Raw genomic sequence first — 21,839 nt, 5'->3', positions numbered from 1 at the left:
CATCAGCAAACAATGCCACATTAGATGTGAGAATAACTGGAAGATCGTTAATAGAGTATAGGGCCGAGAATTGAACCTTGAGGAACCTCTGAAGTTACAGAATAAGAAAAAGAGTGCTGTCCATCGAGGACAAATTTTATACTACATTTGGAAAGGAAAGATTTAATATTCTTAAAGATGTTACCAGCTTAGAGTTTTCAGCATATTATTATAAATGGATTCAGAACATTGCTCAGAAAATACTTTAAATGGTGGTTTTGTTCTATTTAAGAACATGACAAGATGATGTTCAATTATATGACCTTTCCATCCAATAGAAATATTGTGATTTAATACTGTCTTCATATAATTTTGAGTTTCCTAAATTAAATTTAAAATCCAACACTTGACATACACAAAGACTATAACGTTATTTTAAATATAAGCATTGTTTCTGTATTTGCTTAACTGATACTTTTAACTTCCTTGTTGCTAAAGCATCAGCATAATCTTTATGGAGTCTCATTCCTAAGCACTTGTTTACTACTAAATGTGAATTTAGTGATATTTGTTTGAAATTATTTTAAGTTTCATAAATATTTCATTTTAATTATACTTAAATAGTTAGTAAAAAATATAAATATAACTTATTTACACTGCGACCATTTTCTATAGGCGCATGTGGATTTTGTCTTAAAAACATACTTAACTTTATTTTTATAGTGTATTTCAATAAATTATAAATAAAGTATCAAAAAATAATGAAAGTTATCAAAAAATAATATCAAATTTGAAAAGAGGTCAATCATAAATGATTTAAGTTCAAAAGATAGCTGACTATTTTCTATAGACGCAGTTCACATTTTTTAACAAAACTATCCAAAAAAAATGTTTTTATCACATTTTTAGTACTCGATTTGCCCTCCTTTGCGCTCAATTACTTGATAAACTCGTTTTGGCATACTTTCCACCAAGTTTTCCAGCACTTTTGGCTCCATATCCTCCCAGCATTCTGATACCGCTACTTTTAGCTCTGCCACAGAGTTATATTGCTTCTGGTTAGCATAGATACATCTTACAATGATTCCCCAAATGTTTTCAACAGGATTCAAATCTGGACTGCAAGCAGGCCACCACATTTGCTCGATTTTTTTAGCTTCAAACCAAGCTTTAATCTCGTTACTAGTGTGAATGCTGGCGTTGTCTTGTTGAAAAACAAACTTTTTGCATCGATTTTTGTTTTTAAATGGAATCAAACATAATTTTTGGAAATCAATGTATTCAGAACTTTTCATTTTGCAAGATATAAATCCTAAATTTAACTATCCTGTTGCACAAAGCCCAAGCCAAGCCATCAAAGATCCACCACCGAAATTCCTTGTCAAAAAATATTTGGGTTCTTTCCTCAAATCATGCCAGTAGCCACTAAAACCATCAGGCCCATCAAGATTAAACTTTTTCTTGTCCAAAAAAATCACCTGGTATTGAAAACAAAAATATTCAGCTATTTAGACATCTTACATATTCATGAGAATTTAATCTAAAATTTCTTACTTCCCAATACGTGTCATATTTTTGTGGGCGAATTCCATCCATTTCTGTTTGTAAACGAGCTTCAAATTTGATGCATTATTCATTTTTGATCATACAATGTGTGGGATGTCTTTAAGAACTTTCCTTATTGTCTCTTTGCAAACATTTAAACCCAAATCTGACTTAATTGTTTTCAAACTTTTTGATGAATTTGATGCGAGTCAAACAATTCTGCGTTTTTCACGGTCTGAAACCCTAGATTTCTTTGGTTTCCTCTTGATTGTTGCATAATCTGTTGGATTTTTCAAGAAATTACGGATAACGTGATCAGATCTCTTCAATCTTCTAGCAATTTCTTGATTTGGAACATTTTCTCAATGATAAGCCAATATTTGACCTTTTTCAATATCGGTAAGGACCTTTCCTTTTGGCATTTGGTTAAGTTCAACTTAATTTCGACTCACAAAATAAAAAATACTACAGAATATAAGAAATTTGCGAAAACTCGTAAAAACTTTAGTGCGTCTATAGAAAATTGCCACACGAATACTAAAAATTTAATTATTTTAATACAATCAAGACAATTAATAAACAGATGCATAATGGATCATTGTTTTCTTACAGACACTTATTCAAAAGTACCATTAGAACAATTTTATTACCACTGTAACACTGTAAATCCGTTAAATTCTACATGCGTCTATAGAAAATGGTCGCAGTGTACCTGCAGAAAATGATTTTAACAGCTCATCAATTAGATGAAAAACAAGAAAAACTATCCAATATAAAATCCTCCAAATTAGGTAGCAGCTTCAGAATTATGTTAGCATTTCTGTCATTTAGTCTACCTCCATTATACCTATGCTAAATAATTCCATATTTTTCTTAGCCAAACAGCAATATCAGGCTCTTTATACAAAAATCTCTGTTATAATCTTTATTAATAAAGTTATTAGTAAAAAGTTCTAAAAGATTAACTACATCAAGTGCATACATTTTACCAATCTCAACCAGAATACATAAATGTATAATATTCTTGTAAAGTTACATGGAATATTTTTTGGAAACATTTTAAGCAAGGTTTTTATACAAGTTTAATATATATTAAAGCTTCTCAGTTCTTCAAGATTATCTTTTTATCATAATTGCAAAATAAACAGGAATATTTTACCCCATCTCCTGAAAAACCTACAATTATGTTAAGTAATTTAAAATTTGTTACAAGATAGAACTTTAAACCATTGATTTTTGTTTTCTTTATTAAAATTTGAAGATTGTTTTGGTTTTAGCTAACATTTTTGGCAAAAACTGATATCAGAACTTTGTTAACAGCAGTATTCTCTGTGTTTAATTGTCAAAATTGGCCACTATCTATTCTCACACAGATAATAACTTTATCAATTTTTGTTGCCTATTAGTGCAAACATGATCAACTAGATATTTAAAATATACTTGATCTTTAATTATAGTTTAAATAGTTTTATTTGTTCTAACTTTTTTCTTTGACTACTTTTTCTACTATATAGTTGTTATCTAGAGCTTGTGACAAAATCTTACTTTTCCGAAAGAACTAGATTCCACTCCTAATCTATCCTAATGTTTTATACATTTCATTGCTACATTCCAACAGTACAATGTTGGAATGTAGCAATGTCATGCTTACTTTTAATATTATAGAATATCTCGCTTATAACAGTTTTCAGGATTGACTGTTTTCCAAAATGTTTTCTAATCTGTATACTCAAAGAAGTGAAAAAAAAATTAAGGGACAAGGGATATAGCAAAACCTGCCCCAAACCATTAAAAAATCAATTTTTTCATTGGAACTTACACTTAATATTGGGTTCTTTTTAAAATTTTGTTTGTATGTTAGCCCGAAACATTTCGTCATTAAAAATTTTTAAGTAATCAACTTTTTTTGTATACAACCTAAACAATCTAGATTTGACTAGTGTCTGAATATCAAACTGCTATTTTATAAATAATAGTGGACCTTTTAAAAAAAATCTTTATACAAATTTATAAGAACAAACTTATGTTATTTTTATTTTTAATTTGCATATTAAAAACTCATTTACAGCCAAAGATACACAAAATATCTTTTAGATCTAAGATATTAATCGATATATTACTAACTGCTGTTATCAAAAATTATAAATAAAAATAAAAAATCAAACAAAGAAAAACATAAAAATGTCTAAATCTGCTCATTAAATCTAAAAAATCTATTCTATTTGTCAACAAATTAAAAAAAAAAATTATTAATAATATATTCTTTATATTCTGAATAATATATTCAGCACCCTTTAATCATTAATTACTCAAAAATTGCTTAACAAATTTTTAAATTTTTCTACACACGAAAACTTATGCTTTGTTGTTTGGTAATAAATATTGGTAACAAAAAAAGATAATAAATATTGGTTATCATTGTTATCAGATTAAATGAGTAAACAAATATTTATTCAAAAAGTACTTAAAAGATTTAATTATTTTTCTCTAGGGTAAATATTACAAATTTACAAATTGCAATAAAAAAGCTTTATCAGTTTTTTATTTTTTTTTAAAAAATTTAATTTACTTTAAATTATTTAAAACACAAATCAAATTCAAATTAAAGGACTAACAATTTCTTTTAATAAAAAAAATAAAAAAATATTGATTAAATAATGACAAATTGTTACTTGAACGCTTTCCATAAACTTCAACAGCCATATAGCTAGTATCAGTATTAGATTTAGCTTTTCTAACAATTTTAATCCGACTGCCAACTTTTGTAGTATTTAGAAACGATAATACAGGAGAGTGGCCTAACTCATAGCTACCAGGATACTCCTAAAAAATAAATTATTAAAACATAACTAGTTTACAAAAACAAAACTTCCACATTTGTACAAGATAAAATATTTTGCTAAGTAATAATAAAATATCCACTAATCTACATAAAAAGTGTATTCAACAAACACTGAAATTAAAAGTATGGTTATTGTCACATTAGTTCTCTTTTCTCAGAGAAATAACTCTTTATAGATGAAACAAAGTGTAATATATTATTTATTATATAAATATCTATTATATATATATATATATATATATATATATATATATATATATATATATATATATATATATATATATATATATATATATATATATATATATATATACATATATAAACTTGGACAGAAATGGCGCGCAATCAAATGCTAGTTCTGACCACGCTAATGATTTATTTTTTTGACAACTTGACCACAACTTTTGAGATATTTTGTTGATTTAAACATTTCAGAAATGTGCTGAAAAAAGAAACACTATGGTAAACTTAAACTAGGAAGAAAATTAAAAAAAAAAACTAAAGAAAAAAGAAAACAAAATCTATCAAAATAGAATATTAATAAGCACTAAAATCAAATTCAAAAAACCCAAAGTCAAAGCAAAACATACTTTTTTTTATTAAACTTTTAATTGCGTTTAAAATAAATTACTTTGAAACTTATCTTTTTAAATGTTTTATTAAAGTTATGGCAAATGCTTTTACATTAAGCAACAAATAACTTCTAATGATTGTTTACGAAATGAACAAATTTAATTTAAATTATTAAAAAGTGTTATATACAATATTTTTAAATTGTATGAACACTTATCTTTTCTAAAAAGTTTTTCAAAAAATAATTGTTTAAAAAAATAACGTAGCCATTTAAAAATAGAAATGAAATTAATTAAAAAATAATTAAAATAGTTGTAAGTTATTCATGTCATAATAAGAAGTAAAAAAAAAATTTTTTAAAGATTTTTTTTTACTTTTTATTATGACATGAATAAGTTGTAAGAAAATTTAATAAAAGTTAAATAAAAAAACACATGTTTAAAAGATTTAAAGAAATTATAGATAAAGCACTAGCAACCACTGTTAGAGTTGGAAGTTACTGGATTAGAAAAGATGAAGTTTATAGAGCAAGATAACAATTGACAGACGACTTAAAATATTGCAAATTATATGAATAAGGAAAGTAAGATAAAGGAAGCCAATTCCAAAGAACTGATACTTGAGGAGAAAAACTGGTCAAATGAGAATTTTTAGAACACTTAGGAACAGTCACAGTAAAAGGATAAGACTTAATTAAATGATGAGTAACATAAGAATGATCTTTAGTAGATAGCATAAGAGGTGCTAGCTCTTTAGAGCAGCACCCATTAACATACTTTTAATTAAAGAGAAAGAGAAGAGAAAGAGAAGAGAAAGAGAAGAGAAAGAGAAGAGAAAGAGAAGAGAAAGAGAAGAGAAAGAGAAGAGAAAGAGAAGAGAAAGAGAAGAGAAAGAGAAGAGAAAGAGAAGAGAAAGAGAAGAGAAAGAGAAGAGAAAGAGAAGAGAAAGAGAAGAGAAAGAGAAGAGAAAGAGAAGAGAAAGAGAAGAGAAAGAGAAGAGAAAGAGAAGAGAAAGAGAAGAGAAAGAGAAGAGAAAGAGAAGAGAAAGAGAAGAGAAAGAGAAGAGAAAGAGAAGAGAAAGAGAAGAGAAAGAGAAGAGAAAGAGAAGAGAAAGAGGAGCAACATTACAATGATGTGATAATGGTTGGAGGTTGGCTGCAAGAACAGGTCCAACTATGTTTACAATGTGTTTTTGCACCTTGTTTAAAAGAGAAAGTGCAACATTCGAAGATTAGCTCCAGGTATGGCAACAGTATTCCATACAAGGACAGATTTGAGATTTATAGAGATAAAGAATAAAATCAAGGTAAGAAAGTGGCGATCATGATAAAGAGATGCACCCTTAGCAGATACTAATTCTGCAATCAATTTGATATATGGTTTTCAAGAAAGATCGAAATTAAGAGTTATCAAGACAAAAATAAATGGTAGTAACATCAGCAAACAATGTCACCTTAGATATGAGAAATTCTGGGAGATCGTTAATGTTATTTTAAAAAGTATAAGGCCAAGAATAAAACCTTGAGGAACCTCTAAAGTTACAGATTATGAAAAAAAGTGCTGTCCATCAAAGACAACTTTAGTACTACAATTGGTAAGGAATGATTCAATAATCTCTTAACGAAGTTATCTTATTCACTGTAAGAGGAGCACTTTTGAAGAAGACCAGTATGCCAAACTTTATAAAAGGCTTTAGAAATGTTGAGAGCAATTACCTTAGCCTCCACATCTATCTGATGCACAATAAAACCAATCAGTTATTACCGTTAACAACCCAGCAGTAGAGCGAGAAGATTGAAATCCATATTGATGATCAGAAAGTAAGGTATTAGAATCATCATGAGAGTGAATAAAAATTAAAAACTCAAAAACCTAGCTAATGATAGTTGGAAGATTAATGGGATAGTAGTTAGACAAGTCAGATTGCACTCCAGAATTTTTGAAAAAAAAAGGATAATAGATGCCGTCTTCCAGCAGGCTGGAAAAACAGCTCAGCCTTGTCTTTAGGTGCGGTGACAAAATCTGAACCATACAAGAGGTTGAATAACAGATTTGCCCTTATTATTGATACTGTTAAAGATTCTCTGCTATTCTCAGATTGACCTGAGAATAGCAGGCTTTGGCATTAGACAAAACTTTTTTACAAGAATAAAGAGAAAGGGCTTGGTCAATTTGATCTGAAATAACTTCAAAAGAGTGCAGTCTTAAGATAAAGGAGAGTGATATACAACAAAGGGAATAGCAATAGAGTGAAGTAGTGCTAAACAAAATCACATAAAAGAATAGTCTGGATTCAGACCAAGTTTCACAATAAATGGGTAAATTCTTACAGATGTAAATGCCCAGGTCAAGAAATTAACCATCAACACTATGATCACAAAATAAGATAGCTGAACTCAAATTAATCTCAGAAAGAGCAAATAGGTCTGGTGAAGTTTGCAATAGATGAGACTTAACAGAAGAAAAATTACTTTGAAGACCACAAATATTAGTGAATTATAGGTTTAGAGAACTAGGTGATGATGGTTTTTTGTGTTTTATAGTTTTTGATAGTTCAGTCATTTCTTAAATTGGGTAAAGAACTTGACTCAAAGAACAGATAGCACAATATTTAATTGTCTAGGCATTCATTACTATTATTAAACCCTAAGCTGTAACACAGGGCTCTAAATGTGGCCTTAACAATGCTTAGTAGTTAGTACTCTGATATTTTGCAGTTGTTGATGGAATCAGCCTCTCTGAGAGCTAACACAGAGTTCGGGAAACCTGACTACCAGTTGGCCACAGAACCATAAAAATGAGTTTTATGGTTCTGAGCTGTACCCTCATTAGGAAGTAATAGAATGAGATACCTTGTCATAAAAACAGAGACCCAAGCAAAAATCGTGCAATAAGTTCAAAAAATAATTCTTTAAAAGATTATTAAAAAGACATGGAAAAATATTTACAAATGTTTAAATTTATCATAAAAAATACATTCCCTCATAAAAAAATTGTATACATAACTTTATTTTTTGATTTACACAAAATGTGTTTATTTTGAACAATCATTATAATTAATTTTTTACCTTATTTAAAGCCTTTGCCTAAAATAAAATCTTTAAAAAAGATCAATGATTAAAAGTTATTCATAATGCATATACACGAAATAAATGTAAACACATCATTTTTTTTCATTAATATATTTTTAATTGTGTTTGTATTTTGTTGGCAAGATATAAAATTTTAAAAAACTGTTTTAGCTTTCCCATTTAACTTGAAATAAGTTTTAAAAATAACAAAGAAGACGTTAGAAAAAATATCTTGCACAAATATTTGAAAAATCTTATAAGAAGCTACAATTCGATAGCAGAAAAGTTGCAAATAATTTTATTGTTTTTCCTAAACAAAATCGATTAAATGTAAATCTGGTAATGGTGGAAAAGAGATTTTTCAAGAATAATCCAAGCCTCTCACTAAGGGAACGCGCAAAATGATAAGAATTTTCTCATAGTTTGGTTGTAAAAGTTCAAAATAAACATGTTTTTCAAGCTTTTAAATCACAAAAGTGCCTAACCGTTCTGAAATTCAAAATAAAAGTGCAAGAACCTGCTGAAGAAAGTTTTATGACAAGTATATTGGTAAAAATTTCTAAATTATTCAATATGATATAACTAATATGAAGTACAATCATCAAGAAATTTCTGGTGCTATCTATTATAATGTAAAAATATAGGGGAAAGCAGATAAGTTAAATACACAAAACATGATAAGTTTTGTGTATTTAACTTATCTGCTTATCTATAACTAAAATTGCTTTGATTTGGCAAGCTATTTGCAGATATGACAAAAAATCAACACCTTGCATTTCTGAATATACATTTTGTGGTAAAATACACATTAAAGAGTGTTTACAAAAACGACTTTTACCTCTTACTAAATCATATAATAGTGGATATGTGCTCTCACCTTATTTTATAAAAAAGCTATGCAGAAACATTAAAGATTTAAAAATGCCATTTAAAAAGTATCAAATATTTTTTATTGTTCTTCTGTGCGCAGGAAACAACAATCAAAAATATGGTACCACCAAAATAAAATTTCAGAAATTTATTAGACGCCCACTGAAACAAACTAATTTCTTTGAAATATTTTGTCTGCTTTCATTATTCTATTAAAATTAATACTTAGTTCTAAATGAAAGTTGACGAGTACATCGATTTAGTTGTTTTTCTACTTTCACACTCATTTCGTGTACATGCTTTAGCGTAACAATTATTTTATTGCATTTAAATTGTTTAAACATCAAAACAGCCTTGTCAAATGGTAAAGAAAAAAAACTATAAGCATGGTCAGTAACAGAGTGCGATCACACATTATTCCTGTCCAAGACAAGAAATTTAAAAATCTTTTAGTTTTGTCTATGGAAAAATATTTAATTTGAATGTTCAAATTGAGTGAATTTTTGAATTCTTAGTGCGCCAGTAAAGACACCTGTAGAACCATTCTATATATACATTCCTTAAATATTCTTTGTATAATGGGCCGGGTGAATAAAAAAAAGCAATTGCTTTTACTCAGCATTTATGGAGTAATTGCTCAGCTTTACATTAACAAAAATTTGAGCAAAATCGCTCAAATTTTAATTCAGGTAAAGCTGAGCAATTTACTCCAAAAACGCAGAGTAATTGTTCAGCTTTATGTTAATTAAAATTTGAGCAAAATTGCTCAAATTTTTATTTATGTAAAGCTGAACAATTACTGAGTAAAAGAAATTGCTTATTTTTATTCATCTAGTCTTATATGTCTTTTACCATAGCTGGTGAATAGAAGTGTTTTTAATATAAAATACAAGTAGCACAATAAATTATTGTAAATACAAAATGAAAGATGTTAAAAAATTTAAATATCTAGTCTTCTTTTTCTTTCTAGTTTTTTCGCTTACATAAAAGTCAATATAGCTGTTTATTCTGTTTATATTGACATCAAACCTAATGTTGTCGATAATTGTATATCCTATAATTGAGTTGATGGTGTTCAGTAAAAATAGGTTACTAAATTCTTTTGGTGCTAATTTGATTTTGTTATTGCAATGCTTATTAATTATATTGCTAAAAAAAGACTTAAATAACTGTTCATCATGTTTGTTGGACACTTTGAAGCTTAAAAAGTTTCTATTTCTAGTATTGTACTTAATGTTATCAAGGTTAATAAAATCAAATTGTTTGAATGAGTTCATTGGTTTATTGTAAAAAATTATTTTATTGTATAGTTTTTGTGCTCAGCATAAAAATCGACAATGAAAACTTTGTAGGTTGTATATTTTAAGTTGTTGATTGATTTGAAATATATCTTTGTTTTGATTATTAATTTTGAGTAGTAAAAATATAATCGTATAGTATGCATTGCAAAGGCTTTGTATTTCTTTTTACTTTTTGTGTAGTAAATTAAAAGACTTTAGCAGTAATAAAAGTTAGGTAGAATGAATGTTTTGAAGAACTCTAAACGAACTTTGAAGGCTTTGAAGACCATTATATTTGAAGGCTTTGAAGACCATTATATTAGTTATTGAGAAGAATTTTTTATATGCTTTTGCTTTTATCTTTTTTAGATGTTAGGTAAAATGTAATTTACTGTTTATAAAGCACCAAGCAAAGAAAATTTATGAACTATTTAAATTTTGAACTTATCATTTAATATGATTGTCAGCAATATTATTTTAGATGTATGCTTATTTGTTAAAATCATTGCTTTAGTTTCCAATTGATGTCAAGTTTATTAGCATAGCACCACTCAATATAATTATTAAATGCTGACTGAGTCTTTGTTAATAGATGGTCTATATTGGTATCACTTGTCATAAGTGTTGTGTATTCTGCAAATAATGTTGATTTGAATAATGTCAGATATTCAAGTAGATCATTGATGATCAAATCAAAAAAAAAAAGAGGTCCTAAAATGGAACTCTATCGTACAAAGATATTAACTTGTACTTTATCAAATTTTTCTAATATAAAAATAATTGCTTATTAAGTTCAAAGCATCAGTTAAAATACCATAATGTTTTAGCTTCAAAATTACTAGTTTGGAATCTACTAAGTCAAAAGCTTTTCTGAAATCGATAAGTATTAATAATGTAAAGAGTTTTTTAGAGTTACTTAGCTTTACTTTAGAGCTAAGAACACGTTGTTTCACATGAATGATTGCATCTAAAACCGTGTTGGTCATCGTTGTATAAATCATTTTGTTCAAAGTATGCAGTTACTCTTTTAGCAATTATTCTTCCAAACACTTTTGTTATTGGAGATATTATAGCAATACTTTGATAAGTATTGATGTCATGAATTTCCCCTATTTGTTTTTAAAGTGGCATAATACTATCTATAGAAAATTCATTTGGAATACTACCTGTTTCTAAACATTTGTTGAATACAGTCATTAATGGGTCAGTAACTGAATCATACAACTTTTTAATAACTTTTGTTGGAATATCTAAGTAAACACAGCTGCTTTTTTCTTTTAAGTTTTTAATCTCATCAACAATTTTATACTTATTAATAGAAAGAAATGAGAACTTAAATTTTTTCTAATCTTATTAGATTATTATTGAAAAAATTGTTAACAAAGTTATAAGAATCATGAGGTACAAAATCGGAATTAGATTTGAATGTACAAAAGAATTTGCTGAAAACTAATGACTTTTCAAAGTTTGAGTAAGCCTTCTTGTTGTAAAGTATATAATCAGGAAAGGAACTATCTTCAAAGTTTGATTTAATTTTGATGAAAAATGAGCAGAAAATGAGTCTTTTGAGTTATTAAAATTTTTCGGTTCTTTTTTTTTTAAAATAACTTGTTAATTTTTTGTTTCTTAATTTAATAAAACCTCTTCTTGTTTTTTTAAAAATTTGAGAAATTGATAAATTGTTTATTTTTAGGAAATCAAAATGATAATAGTTGTGCAAATTTTTCAACTCTTGACCAAACCATTTGTTGTTGTCATTCTTGATGTGTATTTTTGTCATCTTTTTTAGTGAAATGGCATTTTAGATACTTATAATGTTGAGTTTGAAGTAATTCCACATGATGGTTGAGTTTTCATTTATTTTGAACTGTATGTTAGTGTTATTGACTGCGTTGGATATGATTGTTGTCTTTTTATTACTTAGTTGTCTGCTTTTGATTGTTTTTGAATAATTGACTACTTTAGTGATACCATCAATCGCTGCAAAAACTGCACAGTGATCACTAAACAAAGTTTCTAAGATAAATGTTTTTTTTTTAAATTGTTTTTTTGTTAATTCACCTCCCCAAGGCCGATAAGGCCACTACAGATGAGGCTACTGTGGTTTTAACCCTCTCTCAACTCTATAATTCCGAAACACGCGGTACTACCAGGGATGTGGTGGGGATCGAACTCGGAACCTCTCGCTTATAAAACGAGCACTCTACCATGACACCACTACCACATTTTTGCTGAACTTATACTTAATAAAACATCAATCATAGTTTTAGATGCTTTGTATTTATTGCCTTTATATATTTATTGAAAAATGTTGTATACTGTTGGAAATGCAACTCTCGCCTGTTTTAAAAGTGATCAATATATATACATATTTTTAAATCAAACTATATTAAAATAATTTGAATGAAAACATACAATTTTATAATAGAACTTAAGTTAAACTTAAAACCATAATAAAAAATACAAGTTAAGCCTTGCAATGGATCTGACGTCAAATATATGTGATCCGATATTTGCTAATTGCTGGAATCAAAGTAAAATAATTCAAAGTAAAAAAAAATTTCTATGCAGTTATTAATCAGAAACCAATTAACTTTTTTATTAAGTAGTGATCCACTATTAAAAGTCATAATAAAATATTTTTCAGGAATAATAAATATAATTAAAAGTATGAAATACTTTTAATTATATTTATTATTGAATATAAAACAAAGAATATTAAAAATGTTAGGTTCATATATGAATAGGTCGCTGAATAAGCAAAAAGTTTAAGTTTACTTTTATTTGTATTACCCCAAGCAAGGTTAAACTATTTTTAAAGGTTAATTAAAGGTTACTATCTTTTGTAGATGGGTTATAAGATTGGCATCTTTTATTTATGTTCCACTTAATTATAGACAAGTCTATAATTAGCCTATATATATATATATATATATATATATATATATATATATATATATATATATATATATATATATATATATATATATATATATATATATATATATATATATATATATATATATATATATATATATATATATATATGTACACACTTTAATATAACCTATTTTTTTTTAATTTTAAAAGTTAAAATTTTAAAAATTTTAAGCCATTTAAATGTATTTGTAAATATAGATTTTTATATATACATTTTTATACAGGTCATATTTAATCAAAATAAACAAAACCATTTTGTAAAGAATCAATTTTCACTTTTTTATAAAAATGTAGTTTTATAGTTCTAGTTTTCAAATGTTAAAAACGTTTTAATAAAGAATTGCTCAAACACCAGATTGTGACATAACATTATGACATTAAAAAATCAATGTGTTTAAAAAATAAACAACTTACACCAACGAATTCTTTATCTAAATTATCTTGTGTACCAAGAAAAACCAAATAACTTAAAACAACATTTTTACTATTCTTCCTTGTATCAGAACCTTTTATTGCCACACCACTAATACTCATCACATGTTTCATGTCAATTTGTATATACAGTTCTTTGTCACGATAGGCATAAAAATCACCAGACCCACTATACATGCGTGTTTGTGATACACCACCATCTGAATTCGCACTTAAAAAAATCTGCGAGTCTAAAATTATTTGACTTTCCATACCAATTTCTTCTAAAGGATCTGCATAAAATATAATACAAAAAACTTAAGAAACACGCTTATATTATTAAAACAAAAAAGCAATAAGTTAATAAAAAAAAACTATAAATAAAATTAGAACCTATTATAATAATCTATAATAGAGTCAAATATATCTCTAGCCCATTTTTTTAACTATGTACTTAAAGAACATCTTGTGTAAAAAAGTATAACTGTTAATACCATTTAATATTTAATAATAGTTTGGCTTCTTCTAGCTCCACTCATGAAACTATTATTTTATAAATTACAATTTTAAATTTTACATATGGCAAATAAATAAAATAATCATGTCTCAATAATATTAAGAGGCTGCTTGAGTCTGTTGCTAAACCACAGGGACTTAAAAAAAAAAAAACCATGATACCTAAAATCAAATCTTGATAAAGTCTACAAAAAAAAAGGAAAAACATTTCAGTTTGCAATTTCTTTTACCCAGACTATAAATACAAAGATCATATCTAATGAACAATTTTATAATTGTTGTTTACATTAATTTTGAGACAGGTGCCCAGTGAGTCAAAATCGAAAAAAAAAAGTGGCATTACAAAATAATTGCAAACAGCTAACAAATCAAATTATAACGTAACTAATAATAAAAGACAAATATTGTTTTTTGATTAACTTTTAAAGATTAACCAATTTTTGTACCTTATTATTCTTAAAGTCTTAAATTAAAAAAAGACCTTTTACTTTCTTCTTTTTTATTAGAAATATTACGCACAAAATGGTTGCTTTAGTGTCACACTTTGAAAGTTGATTTAAGGTTAAATCAACTTTCAAAGTTTGTGTCACAATTGTGTCATAACTGGGCTACAAAATAAATTTGTAGCCCAAATATGACACAAATAAAAATAAAAAAATTTTTAATATCAAATGTAAAATTTTTTACTAATTGTTTTTATAAATTTTTTGCACTACATTAACTATATGAAGGTAATTTGTCCTAACTCAAACACAAATATTCAAAACATCATGCTTAAAGCAATCATGCTAATTATCAAACCGAAATAATCAAAACACAGCCTACTGTCTAAATTAAACACTTATAACTAAATGTTGCATACAAAACTATGAAAAACTTACATCATCATGAAATGAATACATTTAGTTTTTATAATTTAAGAGTTAGGAACCATGATAACATTTTTGAGACTCTTTTACCTGAGTTTAATAGATTAGAGGTTTATCTATCAATATTAAAATGTAAATTAAAATCTAAAAAACTTTTAGATTTTAATTTACATTTAGGTACATTTTTTTTCATTTTTAATGAAACATTTAGGGACTTTTTTAAGACTTCTGGAACATGAGCAAACTTGATTGGATGAAGAAATAACAGCTTACTGAAAAAATCTTGCTGCAGGTTTAAGTAGAAAGAACAAGGACAGTGAAGATCTAAGTAAGAGAAGCAGAAGCAAAAGATTTAAGCTAGTTCTAAATTATTTGAGTTCAAACCAAACCAAATTTTACTTAAATAATAAATATTATCTTGTTTAAGGTTACCAAGATATGTGGTAGTTACTACTAATAGCCGTACTAATAGCTCTAATAATTTGTTTCTAAGGTCGGCTATTAGTATAGATAGGTGGTAAGTTATGATACCAAAAATAGTTTAAGGTGGTAAATAAATTGTCAAACACGAGAAATTGAATGCTAAGACTTAATGAGAACATTCACTGAAAGCAGAAAAAAGTTTGAAGATGTACTTAACTTCAAAGTTTGATAGTGCCTCTAGTCAAAGTGCAATTAAACAAAATATACTGATACAAATATGGGCAAGACCCAAATATTAAATTTATTCCTGCTCTGAGAAGTCACAAGAAGCTCTAAATAAAGAAAAAAATCTAGATTAACCTAAAATAAAATTTTTTTCTTTGTTTGGTTTGGGTATAGAATAGTTAGAAAAGAAAATACGGTATTTTGTTTTTTGAATCAAAACTTTTTAATTTAATTAGTATATGTGCATGTTTAGGTTTCAGGAACACAATTTTTTAATTTAAATTAGTTTTGTAAAATATGTAAAGTTTTGTTATTGTAAATATTAAAATATGTAAAGTTAGTCTATGTAAAATCTTCCAACATGCATGCACATGTGTAGAAGGTGGTATTACACAAAAAGATTATAAAAAAAATCCTTTAACTCTTTTAAAGCATCAAATTTATATCAAAAAATGGCATTATGAAAACTTGTCTAAACCTGTGACAACACCGACATTAAAATAATTAAAAAACAAAACACTTAAATTTTAAAAACATATAACAAGGCTGTAAATAAGCAATATTTAAATTGGGAATTACTAGAAAGTAGAGAATAGAATGTGCAAAAAAACATTCAAAGAAGAAGTGCAAGAAAATGGTTGGCAGATTATTTATTTATTCTTTATAAAATTCTAAAAAAAATAACTACATATTAAAATACATTTATAATTTTGCTATATACTTATATACTGTTGATTTATTTATTATAACCTCTTATAAAAAATAAATTACTTTAATTTTCCATTACAATAACACATTACTTAGACATTATACTAGTATATAAAAAGTGAACATATATGCAAAATATTTATTAAAAAAATCTAAAATTGTAAATTAAAAATTCAATTCATAAATACAAAAGTATTAAGAAGACTCAAAAAACTTGCTTATTGCCAATAAAATGTAAAGACAGGAAAGAATTTTCAAGCATTAATGTTTACATAAAAAGACAAACAAACAGTTTTTTGAGCATGAAGAAGCAAATACAGTAAAAAGATTTAGCAATAAAAAATTAGCAAATTTGCTAAGCTACAAAATTACATTGAGAAAAAAATTATAATTAAAAAAATCTTCTTAAATTCCCTTTTTTTAGTTTTGAGTTAAAAAAAAATTTTTTCACTAAAATCTAAAATAATAATAATGTTTGAATAAGGTGATACAGATTTTAGAACAAACCAGGGAAAAGTGGGGGTTTTGTTTACTTTTTAAGACCAAACAAAGCTGGATAGGGCGGTTGCGTTTTAGTATATTTTGTTTTTGAGGGAGGATTTGTGGCTGTTTTGGATACAGACAATTTTTTCATCTATTCAAACACCTAGCCCTATTGTTTATTGACATTTAACATGTACCCTCTTCCTGGGTTTGTGTTAGGATTGTGTTGTGTTTCAAAGTAACTTTTCTATTGATAAGTCTTAACTCTTACAAAGTTTACAAGTTCAACTTGCTTTTTGTGAGACTTATTTAAGTTCAGCAGCTTCATCTTTTGATCTTAGCGTTCATGGCTATCTTACTTTATTTTTAAAAAACAGCAATAATCACATGCTTACCCCAGTTTCTCCACATTCACCTATAGGTGCTTCTGATCACAGTTTGATCTCCATCAGAATCCCCCTATTCATTTCTCAGCAGGAAGAATAAGACTTCTTATGTAATTTCTTGGATTCAGGCTTGCAGGAAATCTTTTGTTCCCTCTTGAAAATTCTGATTCAACCCTCACTCTTCTCCATGGTTTTTCTCTCATTGTGCTGCTGCAATTTCCAATCGTAACCATTACTTTCATATGTACCACCAAAACAATTCTCTAAAAACTAATTGACTGCATGGTTCAGATTTTGTTACCTCACCTAAAGACAAAGCTGAATTGTTTGCTAAGAATTTTTTATCAATATCATCTTTCGATTCCATTAAACACATCCTACCTGACATAGTCAACAAACAGGTTGATCCATTGCTTGATATAACTCCAACTTCAGTATCTGAAGTGATTTCCTGTTTAAACTCTTATACAGCTTGTGGTCTGGACAATATACCTGTTATAGTCTTGCAGAGGTGTTGTCTATACTTTCAAAACAATTTAACAAGTGCTTATCAGAGTATCGTTTTCCAGCCTGCTGGAAAGCAGCATCTATTATCCCTATTTTCAAAAACACTGGAGAGCAATCTGACTTATCTAACTACCATCCCATTAGCCTTTTTCCTATCATAAGCAAGGTTTTTGAGTCTTTAATTAACAAACATTAAAACTCTCTTCTTAAATCCAATAACTTACTTTTTGGTCATCAATATGGATTTCGATCTTCTCATTCTACAGCTGATGTGCTAACAGTAATAACTGATAGGTTTTATCAGGCATTAGATAGATGTGGAGAGGTTAAGGCCATCACTCTCTACATTTCTAAAGCTTTTTATAAAGTTTGGCATGCTGGTCTTCTCAATAAACCTTCTTATTATGGTGTATAAGGTAACATCTTTAGGATTATTGAATCCTTCCTTACCATTTGTACTATAAAAGTTGTCATCGGTGGACAGCACTCTTCTTCATTTCCTGTAACTTCAGTGATTCCTAAATGTTCTATTCTTGACACTTTTATATTCTCTTTTACTTTTTTTAATTTACATTAATACTCTCCCAGAAATTACTCACATCACATAGGTTGTATGGTTTGCTGATGATACTACTATTTAATCTTGTTTTAATAAGAAGCCAACTTTCTCTAATTGCTTGGAGGGGGCATTTGAGCTTGAAAAAGATCTCACTTCTGCTACAGCACAATGCTCTCAGTGGCTGGTGAAGTTTAACTCAGATAAAACTCAATTTTTTTCAGCTAATTGTTATCGCAATAATGCAGGCATTATTGCGATAACAATCTTCTGCTTCTTATGAAGGCTAATGTACTTGGCAAGTCATCCACACTTTGTCTTCTATAATTTTTTAATTTTCATTAACAATCTTCCAGAAATTCTCACACCTAAGGTGGCATTGTTCGCTGATGATACTACCAATTACTCTTGTCTTGATAAGAAGCCAACACTCTCTGATTGCTTGGAGGGGGCATTTGAGCTTGAAAAGGATCTTACTTCTGTTACAGCACAGGGCTCTCAGTGGCTGGTGAAGTATAACTCAGATAAAATTCAATTTTTTTCAGCTAATTGTTATCAAAATAGTGTTGATCTTCCTTTATTTATAAATGGTAATATATTTGACGAGTCATCTAATCTTTGTCTTCTATACTTTTATTAATTTACATTAACGACCTAGGATTTTTATAGGATATTTAAGATAATTAACAATTCTAGGATTAACTCTTACTTCCAATCTTTCTAGGGAACCATATATCAAATCCATTGCAAAATTAGCACCTACTTAGGTTGCATCTCTTTATCGTGCATGTTACTTTTTTACTCTGAATTCGATACCAGGGCTCGAAATAAGTGCCTGGACAAAGAAATATGTTTCATGAATACCATCTGCTGCAGCAAGATGGTATTCCTGAAACATTTGATTCAATATATCAAGCTCAATCTGTGGCAGATTTTATTTAAGCTTTGATTTGGCCACTCTACAAATTATACACTGGCAAGCACCAGAATATCATGTAGATGGCTTAATGATAATCAAATTGAAATTGTACAAGTCTTGTATCTGTCCAATAATACTAACAGTATCAAATCGTTGTAGTTTGCTTCTACATGAACTGCAAATGCTAGTTGAAATTTTCTCATTATTGAAATTAATACTACACTTAAAAATCCTGACTCTTTCAATCAAAAAATCAGTTAATATGCCATCACTTTTCTTCAAACACAAAAAGCAAACAGATTTTCAGCTATCACCATGAGTTTTTGCTAAATTAGGCATTTTTTGACAAAGAAAAATTAATTTTTAACCTAAGGGTCAATTTATTTGTTTGCATTATTTCAGCGGCAAAAATTTGGCGCCAACATATTTCAATTTTATTGCCTTTTAGTTAAAGAACATATTTCAATTTTATTGCCTTTTAGTTAAATTTTTATTAAAGAAGGAAAAAAAAGTTGAACAATAGGTTAATACACTGTTGTTTAAAGATATTTGCAACATTTAAGATAAACTTGAATGCATTTTTCTCCTGCAGACATAACTAAAAGATTTTAATTTTTGTTTTAAAGTGATTACCATGACCTATAGAATCAACCCTCCAAGGGATTTTTTGAGTCATTTCTGAAAAGGTTAAGACCCCCTTTTAAATAACTGTGCCCCATGATCATATGACACATATAAACTGTAACTTCTAATTCTACAACTTGCCTAATGATTTTAGTTACTCATTTTAAAATATTATTTATAAATGTTTTTTATTTAACAATTTCAAAAAAAAAAAAAAACAGAAATGAAATTTTTTCAATTTGTTATTGTAATTAAAATTTTCTACTTATTTAGATATATAGTTAAAAAAATGATTTTTAAATTACTATGATTTCCATAACTACATGAAAATTATGTAAAAAAAATTCAAACTATTAAATAATGATAACGATAATTTTTTTGAAACAGGAAGCCAAAAAATATTATAATTGTATTTTTTTTTTTAATATTAAATTCACCTCCTTAAATTCAAGCTTCAAGTTCATTGCATTTTATTCACAATGTGGTTTATTAAATTTTATGACTAGGTTCCAACTACTTCCTCTCCTATTAAACCAAATAGAATTGATAAAATGTGCTCAGACTATGTAAAAAAATTGAATAATTTTCTAACCAAGGCTCAAGTCATTAAAGCCATGTTGATATTATAAAGGGTATGCCCATAAAGGATCAAAACAAAAAAGTTTTCTTCTTTATTCAATATATATCTTTATTTACATTTTACATTTTTTTTTTTAATTAAAAAAAACATCTTTATTTCCAACAAGGCTGCAAGCAACCATTATTAGTGTTGATAGTTACTGAAACAGAAAAGATAAAGTTTATAAAGGAAGATAACGATTAACAAATGGCCTTAAAGATTCCAAATTATACGAATCAGGAAAACAAGAATTCTAAAAGACTGATGTTTTCCATTTTCAACGAATTCCAAAGGACTGATGTTTGAGGAAAATAACTAGACAAAAAGAATTTTTGGAGCACTTAGGAACAGTCACAGTAAAAGTATTAGACTTAATTGAATGATGAGTGACACGAAAATGAATTTTAGTAGATAATGGCACTAGCTCTTTAGAGCAGTGCCCATTATAATACTTATAGAAAAGAAGAAGAGAATCAATATTATAACGATGTGACAATGGTTGAAGTTTAGCTGCAAAAGCAGGTCTAACTATGTTAATAATGCCTTTTTGCACCTTTACTAAAAGTAAAAAAGCATGGTTCCAAGATCCACTGCAAATATGGCAACAGTATAGCAGGGCTCGAAATAACGAACTTTGTTCTGGGCAATTTGCCCGATAAATACTCAAGTTTGACGGACATATCCAATAAAAATTAAAGAAATGCGATCGAATGCCATTCCTGACCACACATAAAAAATTTTGTTTTTACAACTTGACCATGCAATTTGTTTTGACAACTCTAGGCATTTCAAAATGCGCTGAAAATAAAAAGAAAATTTGAAAGATAAATTATCTAACAAAGAAAATCTTAAAGAAAAATAAAAAATCTAAGCTCAAAAAACTAAAATTTGAAAGGGAAAATATATTTATATTATGTTTTTTAAAAATTACTATACTATGCAAAATACTTTGTAAATTATTAAATACATAAATCATTATGTAAATATATTAAATAAATAAATTATGTAATTATTAAATACATAATTAAATATATAATAAGAACGTTTAATAAAAATACAAAAGTATTAAATTCATAAATTACTACGTAAATATATTAAATACATATATTGTTAAGTTTATTTATTGCTTTATTAAATAAAGTAACAAATTAATTATGTTTACAATAAACCCATTTTATTTAAATTATTAAAAAATGTGTAATTAAAACCCCTTTTAAAATTTTATAAAATAAATTTAAAAGTGGCTTTAAAAGCTAAAATATTTGTTTGAAATTTATAAAAAGCATTTTGGAACAACTAAAATGATTAATAAATCCCATAAAATATGACCAATAAATGTTGCTTTTTATCTTTCAAGAGCCAGACAATGTTCATTGTCCAGGCACTTATTTCGAGCCCTGGTATCGAATTCAGAGTAAAAAAGTAACATGCACGATAAAGAGATGCAACCTAAGTAGGTGCTAATTTTGCAATGGATTTGATATATGGTTCCCA

The 21,839-nt window shown here is 27.3% G+C and overlaps 1 protein-coding gene across 1 annotated transcript in view; it reads right to left on the bottom strand.

Moving 5' to 3' along the window:
* The window catches only part of LOC136088950 (uncharacterized), a 110,091-nt gene that overhangs the window by 64,375 nt on the left and 23,877 nt on the right, over positions 1 to 21,839 (bottom strand). Inside the window, exons 6-7 of the mRNA XM_065814234.1 lie at positions 13,514 to 13,803; positions 4,197 to 4,347 (exon numbers count right to left, since the gene is read on the bottom strand). Of these exons, the coding sequence (XP_065670306.1) occupies positions 4,197 to 4,347; positions 13,514 to 13,803 (441 nt within the window). The remainder of the gene's footprint in view (positions 1 to 4,196; positions 4,348 to 13,513; positions 13,804 to 21,839) is intronic.

The sequence above is a fragment of the Hydra vulgaris genome, chromosome 12, assembly GCF_038396675.1.
Source record: "Hydra vulgaris chromosome 12, alternate assembly HydraT2T_AEP".
Classification (NCBI taxonomy): domain Eukaryota; kingdom Metazoa; phylum Cnidaria; class Hydrozoa; order Anthoathecata; family Hydridae; genus Hydra; species Hydra vulgaris.
The sequence above is the reverse complement of the archived record's forward strand: the minus strand, read 5'-3'. Positions and strand labels throughout refer to the sequence as shown.